The sequence below is a fragment of the Neolamprologus multifasciatus genome, chromosome 12 (assembly GCF_963576455.1).
Source record: "Neolamprologus multifasciatus chromosome 12, fNeoMul1.2, whole genome shotgun sequence".
NCBI classification, from domain to species: Eukaryota; Metazoa; Chordata; class Actinopteri; order Cichliformes; family Cichlidae; genus Neolamprologus; species Neolamprologus multifasciatus.
The window spans coordinates 26,260,343-26,272,808 of record NC_140450.1 but is presented as its reverse complement, the minus strand read 5'-3'; the positions used below and the strand labels follow the sequence as shown (position 1 = coordinate 26,272,808).

The 12,466-nt window shown below is 41.5% G+C and overlaps 2 protein-coding genes across 3 annotated transcripts in view; one reads left to right on the top strand and one right to left on the bottom strand.

Annotated features, from left to right (window-relative positions):
• The window catches only part of slc15a4 (solute carrier family 15 member 4), a 32,299-nt gene extending 29,871 nt beyond the window's left edge, over positions 1-2,428 (top strand). For both annotated transcript variants that reach the window (XM_085179532.1, XM_085179530.1), the window contains exon 9: positions 890-2,428. In XM_085179532.1, the coding sequence (XP_085035658.1) occupies positions 890-1,041 (152 nt within the window). In that variant the 3' untranslated portion in view covers positions 1,042-2,428. The remainder of the gene's footprint in view (positions 1-889) is intronic.
• LOC146507134 (transmembrane protein 132C) overlaps positions 2,172-12,466 on the bottom strand; it is a 156,611-nt gene continuing 146,316 nt past the window's right edge. The window contains exon 9 of the mRNA XM_085179528.1: positions 2,172-10,824. Coding sequence (XP_085035654.1) covers positions 9,658-10,824 — 1,167 coding nt within the window. The 3' untranslated portion in view covers positions 2,172-9,657. The remainder of the gene's footprint in view (positions 10,825-12,466) is intronic.

Sequence of the window (12,466 nt, the reverse complement as noted above, 5' to 3'; positions counted from 1 at the left end):
AAACAGGATTTGTTTTAAGCTGTCCTCTCGAGCTTTGTTGCTGAATGAGAACGGCCACTTCAGCCAACAGTGTAGCAAATGCTAAGACAGTCGAAGTTGGCCGATGTCGGGCTGGATTTGCCAAATCCATTAGGAATAAATGGGCAGGGAATGTCGGCAAATACCATCACTGCTTCCTCTTTGTCTTCTGCAACCCTCTGCTTTGTCTTTTTGTCTTCTCTTCCTGGCTCCAAAATAGAAAAGAAAGTCCCACAGATCACAGTGGAAGCATCAGTTTATTTTTTCCACCTTTCTTTTTTTCTCTTTTCTTTAATCACATCCCAGTCCCACCAGGAACAAAAATCGCTTTAATGCCGATGAAAGACTCCTGGGCTGGAATCATAGCTGAGGGCTTGCATTGCTCTGTTGCTTCAATACCGCTTTCCTTTATCAGCGCTGAAGTGTGGGGTCAATTGTCTTCACTTTCACAAGATTTCACAATGGTGAAATGAGAAGTAACAAGCCCTCAGCCCCCCCACTCACCCGCTCCATCCTAATTCCTGACAGAATCGTGTTTCCTTAACATGCTCACTTCAAGCACCCCTTTTTATGTCTGCTGAACACACAGCAACCTGACACAGTTGCAAGCTCGTGGCCATTTACCTTTGCCTTTGGTATTCTTTTAACGTGGAGAAGTACTTTGTAACAAAGAACCCTCCTGCTGTCACCCTCCGAATATGTTGCAATGCTTTTGTTCTCCAGATTTCCATATTTGTCTTTTTTTTTTTTTTTCCTTCATGCAGCTCCCAACTTTTTAAGAGTTACATGAATGCCAGTTTTATTGTGCAGATTCTCGGCTAAACTCTCACATATTCTATTAATAACATGTCCTTATTTTGTTCTCTTGCAGGTAATATCAATGACTGCTCTCTGCATTACTACTTCTTCCTCTTGGCGGGAATCCAGGGCGTCACATTGCTGGTGTTCCTTATTATCTCGGTCAAGTACGACAAGCAGAAAGCCAGAGCAGGGCTTCAGCAGCAGAGACGCGCTTCCTCTTGACCCAACACGACTGCACATTCATAAACTTGCAGCCCACTACCGTCACCCCCTCGTCAGATCACTCAGTGCTCTAAGAACCCCTTACTAATTATAATACAGCAGTTTGAGCGAAGAAGTTGTAACTGTCATAACTACACCCTTTTTTATGTAAGATTTAGTTTTAAAGTGCTTTGGATATCCAGTAATTTCCAGATTTCCTGGTAGTGGGTTTGAAATCACTGGGTGACTGCAGCGATACCACTTACAGTACAGAGATGAACTATTCATACTGTACTTGCTTACTTCTGTGCGCGTCTGCCCCTGTTGCCTTTCTTTGATCATTTGCACTTAGGAAACGGTGCCATAAAATGTGATCCCTTTGAATATTTTCAAAGTTGTTTTACAGATATTTGTGTTTGTGTTATCTAACAGAGAGAGTTCATTTCACTTATTCCGGTACGACACATCAGTATTTAAATCATTTAGGTCCTTAACCTTAATCTCGGGTATTCGTGCATTAAATGTTCTCGAGAATCAGCACTATTTCATTCCCACTCACGCAGTATCTTGGAAGAGATCGCACCAAAAGGGGAATTGGTTTTGATGGTAATTTTGAAACAGTCCCTTAAATTATTGCTGTTCAAGATGCCGATTGTTGGAGAAGATTTCAAACAAACACACATTTTTTGTTTGATCAGTCACTGTAAAGCCACTTTAATCTACCCTGTAAATGCTCAGATAGCACTCTACATGATACATACATACATACGTACATACATACATACCTCCTCATGTCAGAAATACTCCACAACTCCTGTGACGCTTGGGTTTTACATTTCTGGTCAAGCTGCAAAATCGAATATCTTCAATGTTAGATTAACAGAACCCAACAAAAACATCTATCTGTATTTAGACTTGTGGCATTAATGCTCGGATCACAGTGAAATGGATGCATAACAGTTAAAAAATGTAACGCATTCACAGTGATGCCATCTCAGTGCTGAGAAATTCATAACATTTGTGACATTATTTACATTATTTCACATCATTTGCTGTCAGAAACTCTTATGGTGTTATCACGGCTTTGCAGCTTTACCAGAAATTCTGTTTTGTTTCGTTATATTTATAAGACTGTGATTCATTTGTTTTACTTTTATACTATTAAGTGTGTGTGTGTGTGTGTGTGTGTGTGTGTGTGTGTGTGTGTGTGCACCATCATCTGTGCATTTTCAATCCTCAGAATTAAGCCGAACACATGAAGGAAGAAAACTCAGGGCTCTGTAGGAATCGTGTCATGTGACATAAGGCTCCTGGAAATGTAAACCTGCCTTCGGGAGCTCAGAACAGTCGTCCTCATTTGTGATCCGAACTAAATGAAGTTACGTTTGCGTTGTCGTATATTTAAAAATTTTTTTTAAAAAAAGCTGGATTCAATCTCACTGACAGTATGAAACACCTCTTCATGTGATTATTTTTTTCTGTTTGCGTTTATTTGATCAGATAATTATGTGTTCTTGTTCTATTGCTTACTGTATGTGTAATTATGTTGTCATCTCAGTCACATCAAAAAAAAAGTCCTGTTACATTTCAGTATGGTACAGAACTGTGATAATGTTTTGTAGTGTTATGTGTTCCCATTAATAAAGTGTATTATTTTGTGACTTTGTCATTTTCAGCCAGTGCCTAAATAAAGAAGAACTTTTAAAGCTAACAAAGTTGCCTGTAACATCACTGTACTGGTTAGTTTCCACGCATGCAAGCACAGCTTTGTTGCACAACTTCCAGATCTGTAAGTTTATTACACGAGACACAAATGTTTTATTGATAAGACAGGAAGGACATGTTCCAGTCCTGTGTTTTAAATTCAGGCAGCATGGCGACACCGTTGTTGACATGTGAATCACGGATTGTGCTTTTAACAGCCTGCTTTCATGATTAGGGTCATGGTTTGTTGGTCCTAAGGCAAACTCAAAGTGGAATGCCTGAATTATTTATATTACAAAAAACACGCCCTGTAGCTTGCTGTAGGGGGAAAAGGTTGCTAACACAGAGGTGTAAAGCCTCATTTTGCATTCCTGTTGGGGGTGGAAGCACCATATTTCTTCTTAGTTTCATCATTGAAATCAGCATCATCGCAGATCAGCTTTTAATGGTAAGGCCTGCCAGCCGTGAGGCTCGGGGAGGGCCATTTCCTGTTTAATTTGGTCAGAGCGCCCACGAAGCAGTGACTGAACAGACAGCTTGATGTTTCAAAACCAACACAATGCCTTGAGGTCATAATTCTAGCATGGTGGCTTGTTTCACATGTACAGAGGAATTTCTGACACATCATAGCGGTTGTGGAAGCAGAACTGGGAAAAAACCCCACATAGATGTAGTTTTGACGCTGGCCTCCTCGTATTTTAGGATGATGGTGCGAGTAAACAACAGTTCCTCGGAGAACCTTCTGAATGCTCTTTATCTTTCATTGAATTCATAGCCTCCAGCGTTTATACAATTCCCAAGTCAATAGTTCTTCCTGCAAATCAAATGCTTCTTTGTGACTGACAATTTTCTGCCACGTGAGCCTGCAGTGTCTCTCAGTTTTCAGTCAGCTGCTCACTTGTGGTTGCAAACTATCAAAATGGCAACGACCAAAATGCTGAGATTGAGGCTTCATAAGGGGACCTCACTAACCGAGAGTGAGCCTATATCCAAGTTACTGGGACGGGCAGGGGCATTTAATTCTGGCATCGTAAACCATTTGTATTATCTTTGATAGTAGGTGGATGGATCACTTTAGACCAAGAAGACTGCACATATTCAAGTCATTAAAAAACAACAACAACAAAAAACCACTATTCTTGTAAATGTTCTGGTTATATGTTCAAGTTCAGAATATTCTCTTAACATTACATTGCATTCACAGCAGTAACATAATAAATATTTAAGGCCTCTCTTTTTTCTCTGGGGTGGTGTCACAAATTGCAGCTAGGCTACGACCATCTTTTATATGCAGCCTATAATGGAAACTCCATTTGTTTTCTGCCTTTAGCGATCATTATGTTAAAGTGAGAGTCTTGCAATGGTTTCACATCAGCTACAGCTAATACAAAAATACTTTACCTGCACACAAGTCATTGCTGTATTACATGATTGGATGAGTACTTAGTTCTAGGTGTAGTCTTTTTTTTAAACTCTGTCTTGGTTTTGAAACTACCAAACACAAGCGCCAAAACCCTTCGGGGTACACTTGAGACTGGGTCCAAATGTTAGAGTCAGACTCCCATATGGGTCATTCCATTTAAAATCAATGCAGGCCTTCTGCTCGACTGGATCTGATTTGCATAAAAAAATATATGGTACAAAGTTTGGAAATATATAATGATTCCTGTGAAATTCTAGCTTCATATATTAAATACTTTGCAAGATATAGTGTTTTGAAAATGATGCATTGATCCATTTTCTTTCATCCACGTTTTCATTCAGTATTATCATCTTTAATAGTTAATGAGATATTCAGGATCCAACCTTGCTTCAGATTTCAATGTCCCAAAAAATGGTCTGAATGTGGCTCAATAGATGTATATATTTTGAAAAGTACTCTATATCTCAAGCTAAAAATCTCACAGTAACCATAAGTGTTCAAACTTTGGGCCATAAAATGTTTATGTATCTTAGAGATGGTTGTCCAGAAAATGTTCTGATTCGAGATGTGATGCAATGCCTGACTTTACTATATATTCTGGGACAAAGTGGAGTGTTGATCTCTGCCATCTCTCTCTCTACCTGTAGGACGGCTCCATGGGATTAGATTTCCTTTGAACTCACCCCTTTGAATTAAAGGACAAAAGTTAGCATTAGCTTACAACAACACCAAATGATAATATGTGGGCCCCAAAAAAACCCAAACTGGCAACAGTTGGCCAAGACACTAAAATGAAGGCTTTAAAACAGGACTTTACAAACAATATGGATGTAGCTGAATCCCTGTTCTGTCTGCAATCTGTTGCACAACTGTAATCTTTTATCACAGTTGTGATAAAAGATCAAGTAAACAACGAAAGACTTCCAGAAACTGAAGATTAAATTATGACTGTAAGTTTTAATTAGAGGCACTATTACTCCAAGTATCTTTAGTACTAAGCAGACATGTATCAAACAGTATTTCCTTGCGAAAAAAAAGAAAAAAAAGTTTAATCCCATAAAGAGTTTTCATTTGTGAATTCTGCTCTGCACGTCTCCATACTTCTCAATTAAGACCACTGTGCGTGCTGTATGTCAATGATTTTTCAGGGGCGCGCGGCGGGCTAATCTACAGAATGTTAAGCTGCTTTTAATTGTATTACTGAGTCTTACCTGTGTAATGAGCGGCCGTCAGATGCTCCCTAAGATGTTGCTCCAGTAATTGGAGGATTAGGAGGTATCGCTGCATGTTAATTAGGATAAGCTAATGCACACACAACGTTTAAGAAAACAGCCAAGCAGACAAATCACTCATCTCTAAGTACTCATCATCAGCATTTACCTCGAACTAATCACGCGGCATCCTGGAGTCCGGGGAATCTAAGTGGGACGAGGGGCGGGTTGTTAAACTCGTGTCTGATATGTTTCTGAAATGCCACACCAACGAAGAAGTCGTGCTGAGGATAACATAACCTCTCCCAATCTCTTGTTCCAGAAAATGTGCTTGTCTTGTCGCTTGTAAGACTGATTTCTGTAGGACCGAGCGAGGCGGCAGGTGAGGATGTTCATTCAGACAGATGATGTGTGAAATAAGCAACCGTAAAAACGCTTTAACAGCGTACATCCATCTGGATTTACGGCATCAGCCTTAGTTATTATGTGCATGCCCAGTGGTTTAGAGTATCCTATTTGTGCAGAATGGGACTTGACTCCCATAAAACAGTACAGGTATCAAGATAAATCTTTTTAGCCACTCTGAGGAGTACCATTTGCGCCAGGTGTATCTTGGTAGCCCTCTGACCTTCTGTTGTTCTTCAGCAGGAAGAAAAATTCCTCAGCCTGTCTGAGAGCACTGCCTGATATGTCGCTCCCCTGTGCACGTTGCCCTTACTAGTGGGCCAATACATCTAAATGACATGGCTGGGTGCTCGAGTCATGCTGCTGAAGCCTTTCGCCAGCTACTGTAGTTGTTTATAGCTGCTGGAGTTCGGAGTTATCGCTAATACTCTGTACCTGTGAGCTTGTGCTGAGATCACTTTGTTGGTTCTGGAGGCCAAAAATACCTGCACAAGGTTGTTTATTTCTTACTTTCAAGAAATCCCATAAAAAAGGCAAAAACTAATTAACTGACTACAAATGAATAATCTCCACAACTAACACACTAGCACATTTTTTCTGTGCCACAGAGTACCTCTTTTGTTCAAAAGGATAAACACGCGCTGCTGCACTGGGTGATGTCTTCATTATAAGAAACACACGCACTCTTGGTTGTTTTAAAGCACTCCGACACAAATTATCACTCATTCGTTTACTAAGTGTGCAGTTGAACCAGTCTCTAACAGATGTACAATTTACTTACTTTTATTTGGAAAAAACATATTTATGACCTTTTTTTTTTCTTTTAGAGCTTTACATCTTGTGGGTAGGGACTTTGCCTGAGAGCCCTTACAAAGATGCTAAGACAAGGGAACATTTGTTCATGTGTGCTGTGGTGTTTATCTTCCCAATGTGGTCTGCTGGTCAGGTGGGAGATTGTGTTTACAGGAGACAGATTTGGCACAGGGGCGTTGTAAACAATGTTGCCTCTAGTTCCCTGCGACTCCATCTGTAAGAATCGGTCGGACCGGAATGTCAAGCCGACCTCGTCGGCTGTTTCTTCGCTCCTCTCCAGCGGGGTGTTTGTGTACGTTTAGCCGTCGTGAACCTGCTGTGAACTGACGGTAAAATGAATTCAGATGAAGCAACATAAATCAAACAGCGAATAATCATTTGGAAATTGCAAATACGGGCTCGGCACATTAGGACCACAGGGAGCACAGCCAACCATTAGTGAGAGTTTGTTGGTCTCACATCATCAATTTAATTAAAAATCCATTTAAGATGGAGGCCTGGGGAAGCTTTTTTTTTTCTCCTTTCCCTTTTCATGAAGTCAAGACTTCAAGGCCAACAAAAATGAGACTTGAGTTAACATGCTCCATGAACCGAAGTGAATACAGCCATTATATTTCCTGTGCTACATCCCAGCAGGTATGAGCACATCTACAACTGGAGCCCAAGGGGGTGAATGTGGTGTGCCTTTAATGGGTTGTATTGCTTTTACTTGAAGAGGCTGAAGCCACCAACAGTGGTCGCAGAAAGAGAGTTGCAGTGGTGTTTTAATTAACCGGGGCCCTCCATCAATCATTACCCTTGTGGCTGGCAGTTAAATCCCTCCCATATCTACACAGGCATTCCTCGCCCTTCACGGTCCACCGACTGAGCGCAGCAGCTGTGACCCCCGCTTCAGTCCCCTGGAGATAACGCTAAAGCCACAGAAGCGGGAAAACCCCACAAAATGAAGCGGATCACGACATGGTGGCAGAACATAATTGTTTGTGTGTATCACGGTGTGTGTTCGTGTTACATTGCTCATAGATGTCTTCATTTTTTTCTACTTGAATTACCCCAGTTTAGAAATATCAGCACTTAAAACACTGCAACACCAGAAAACATTAGTTATACATTTAAAAAATAATGCATATTATTACATATTCTTCTTTGATAAGGGTTAGCTAAGAAAATTAATGTTACTTGTATGTTGTTGTAGTAGCATTTACTGCCAGTTAGCTGCAACAAAAACTTTTTTGCTAGCAGATTGCTACTATTGCTTATAGTTTGCATGAAAGAGCTAACGCCCACCAACTACTTGCTAAATTGTAGTGAAACAGAGAGTGTTAGTTTTCAAAGTAAAAATTTGACCTTTTGAAATGTGTCAGATGCAGCCGGTACAACCTAAGTCTACTACCGCTCTGCAAGAAGTTAGCAAGTCTTTACAGACAAGCTGGTGTCTTCCGTGCAAACTACAGTTGATTGGGGCAATTTGCTAGCAACCAAAGCAATCGTGAATAGGTTTTCGGTCCAACAGTCAGCAATGACTGACCAACCAGTTGGGGGAAACACATTTTCCCTTAACAACTAACGGTTGCTTGGGGGTCTTCTGTGACTGGGGCCTCTGTAGTGTGATATTTAAGCTAATGTGCGACATGAAAATGGTATAAACCTTCTCAGCTGACACACGATAAGGGAAATAGGCAGAAAAATAGCCGGAAAAGCTGCTAAACCTCCGTATAGGTATCTGGTGGGGCTCCATTTAGTGCCGAATGCTGACAGAAGTAAGCTATTCTAAACGACATCCCCAATTCTACTCAAGGTAGCACCACTATTTGCTGAAACGAATAATATTGACGATGCCACTGATTAACAACCTGATTCATACTGCGGCAACAGTTAACATAATGTGAACATTTCTCTGCTTGATGGAAAATAATAACACACTCACGCACACACAATTCCCCAACACCACTGTGATGATAATAACGTTCACTGAGCAAAATGCAATTTTTCAGCCGACTGCCCTTGTTTAGGAAGTTTTCAGAGAAGATTATTATTTGTGCAATTATCTGAATAATAAAAGATCCACTTCCAAAAAAAGGTAATATTTCCTACCTTGCGTGTAATTATGGGACAGAGGCGTTAATTGGTATTTTCTTCAAACCTTGAAAAACTTTTAACTGAGAGGGCGGTATTGGGAAATGTCACATTATCATGATGGTCAGCCATTCACATATACTGGCTGTGGTGTCAGGGTACTGGATTGTAATGGACAAGATGAGAGTATTGATGCTTTTCTTCACTGGCCAGCATTAAATGGGATTAGATTGTGTTGTTGCTTGTAGGTAAATTACATCTTATAAATAGTATTTGATGCAAAGATCAGTGTGTAATTGGCTTCACCTTCTCCAATCTAAAGACTCAATGCCTCACAATGCTGCAGTCAATAAAAGCTGATGCACACTCTTGACATTACTGTGTATTCCTTAAATGTTATGAAAATACAATATACAGAGCAACAGTACAATGCTTTGGAGATTGTTCAGTATATACATAACAAGTCTTATGCCTTGCTAAGGAGGATGACAATGAACCGGAAAGTTGTGCCATTCTTGTTTTTCTTTTCTTTTCCCCCCCGAACAACATGCAGATTTGTCTTGACTTGCTTTGGCCTTTCCAGAACTTTCATGTAAGAAATCCAAAATTGATACAGAACTTCCAAAGCCATTTAATGTGCACACACACACACTCGGAATATCTATCTAGTCACGTCACTGTTCGTTTTAAACTCTATATGCTTTGCTGCAGATCAGTTCTGGGATCCTTGCACGATTCTAAATCGTGTAATAATAAAACAATGTTTAAGTGGCAACCATCTGACAAACAAAAGAACCACCTCATGTTTTTTGTCAGTGATTTATCATCAGTCACATGTGGAATCATGACATTTCTCGCAAAGTTTAATGACCCTTTGGCAGTTTGGGTTGATTCTGAAGTAAATTTACTCCTCGATCACCAACTGTGGATCTGGTTTCTGTTGAGACCCACTCTCCGCTGGCTGGAAGGCATATGGGTGAGTTTGTCACAAGTGCACACAGTACATTATGCCACCTCTTTTAAAGCACTGTCATTTAATCTTTCCATGTAACTGCGCAACTCCTTGGAGTCTCCAAGCTGCACGTCTTGACACACCCACTTAATGTCATGGCTGTGGCTTCCAGTTAGTGTGCTAACAGTGGGGTAGCTATTGTCCGAGGGGATGGTGGTGAACGTGGTAAACTTAACTCGCTTTCTCTTGGTGGTGGGGGAGTCTCCTTTGCTGTCCTTGGCTATGCAGCCTGTATCCGCCGCCCGATGCACTTGGCTCGGCACGCTCTTCTGGGAAGAGCCTCCGTTCAGTAAGTGGCTGCCCTCCTCGAGGCCGCTGCTTGAGTCTATCATGGACGTCTGTTCTTCCTGCTGAGGTGAAAGGCTGATTTGGCTCTCCAGCAGCTCGGCCTCATTCCCCAGCCACACCCAGTCGTGAGCATGGTTCATGTTCTCCTGGTCCTCGATGGAGAGCTCCTTGTGACGGTATTTGAGCGTATAGGAAATGCAGTTAATAAGAAAGACCAGGATGGCGAGGCAGAAGACCCCGAGCAAGGCGTACATGCCGATTTCTAGGTCTGTGAGCCCTCGGGCAGTCTGAATGAGTTCGTCGTCCACATTGCGACCACGGGGCAGATCTACTTGTGCGGGGAAGTCAGCAAAGTCAATTGGTATGCTCTGGCTACCATCCACTGAAAGTTTATCCCCATTGGGTCTGCGGATTATTGCGCTTCTCGTTGTGGTGGTTCTCTTCAGCACGCCATCCTCCATGTCAGAGATCGAACTACCATAATAGTGTGTGTCAAGGCCGGTCCTGTCCTGGGAGGAGAGCCTGCCCCTGTTCTCCATATCATCGCCATCAGGACCATAGTCGATGCTCCCTCCCCTTGAGCTGTCACTGTGGCCAAACTTCACCCTGATGTTGCAGTTCCCCGCCGCTATAATGCTGCGTCGCTTGAACTTCTGGCACACTTCACTAACAGTCATTTCCACCCTGACCAGCAGGCCTTGACCCTCTGCCTCCGTCACAATGACAGGCCATTTCCAGGAAGGGTCCTGCTGCACTGTCACGACTTCCTCGTCTAGTGAAGTGGCTGTCAGGACAAAAAAGTCTGGATTGTAGAGGTCTAGTGGAGCCACAGAGCCGTCACTGAACTGTAGCCATGCACTAATCAAGGCCTCCTACAAAAGAGGTAGAGAGAGAGAGAGGCAGGATCGTCAGACATTACAAAGGATTGAAATGATGCTGTAAAAATACTGCGTAGAGCATAATTTCATGGAAACGGATCATTTTCAACAGGTTAGCTCTGAAACTCCCCTTGCTTGTTCCGCCGGCTTTAACTTATGGGAGTATAGTGAATTGTTCAAATGAGCTGCATAATGATTATTTGGATTCAGTGTTCCTTTAGTCAAGCTCACTAAGTTGTGGTTAAGCTACCTCAGCAGCTATTTTCTCTCAGCCAAGGGGCAGAAAAGATCAAACAGTTACTTTAAATATTGTTCATGCCACTGAGGCTGCGCCATACATGGGTGTTGTGAAGCCGCCTACTACTGCAGTTTCACAATTTGCATTTTAATATCACCAAGAGACAAATCCCCCAAAGGCGCACAAGTATATAGATTCCCACAGTGGTCTGTCAATGCTCCTTATATTAGTAACACCAGAGGTCTTGCAAGCGCAGTGCGGCCTGCTTATCCCTACACTCTATGTAAGAAGATAGAGCTGATAAATAGCCTTCATGCCCTCAGTCAGAAAAAAGGGTGAAGTGGAATAGTTCGGGGCAGCTCGGAGAGCTCACTGGAGAGCTTGATCAAAGAAGCCACAGCGAGAGTAGCTGCAGCAAATTATAAAGAAAAGCAAACATGACAGAATTGCAAAGTTCAGATTTTAAGTCGTAATTTTGTACAGTACTGTGGTGTTGCTTGAGCTTGCTCTGAGATTAAACTTCTGTTTCCATTAGATAACCAAAGAGAAGCGCTGCGTTACATGCTTTCAAGCCTTCGAGTTAATATATGAGTGCCGTAAAAAGAACAGACTAGCCAAGACATAGAAGAAAAAAATGTACATCTATTCAGGAAAGTAAATAATATAACAAAATTAATCAAAAAAGAGGAACTACAAATAGAAGTAAATGAAAAAGCTTATCATTTTTCCATTTTTGTATTGTTTTTGCTATTCATTAAAGGATCAAGCTGCCAGGCTGAAGCTATGGGCTTGCCCACCAGCTTAAATGTTAAGAGAGGCTATGCCAATGGACTGCTAGCCCTCAGGCTGCACTATGCTCACAAGCTTTGGATGCCATGACAATAAGACTCTGTGTTGTTTGGTACCGGGCCGTGAGAGTTGAGGCTCGGGTGTGAAATGTATGGTTTTCAGGGGTTTTATCGGTTTTTGTTGTTATTTTTTAATTGTTTTGATCGTTAACTTGGTTTCCCAGGGTCTTTTCTTGTGTGTTAAGAATAACTCTTCTGTTTTTTTGGTACCGGTAGAGGGTTTTTCTGGTTTATTTATCCGCGACACAAGGCCGTTCCATGAAAATATTGTTGGACATAAACCGGTCCTTGGCGCAAAAAAGGTTGGGGACCGCTGTCCTAAGACATCCAGCTTGCCTCAAAGCAGCGCTCCTCCTGTAGATAACTTTTTAGAATCTCACACTTATTTTCTTTTTCTTTTTAGACAGGGATAGTGTAATGCAAACAAAAAATAACTTCATAGAGATCCTAAAAGTATTTGAGTTGGCGATTGAGCACTTTTGGCTTCAGCTGATATTTATATAAAAAATTATTTCATCTAATTAAGAGTAATTTAATATTCTAGGTGATA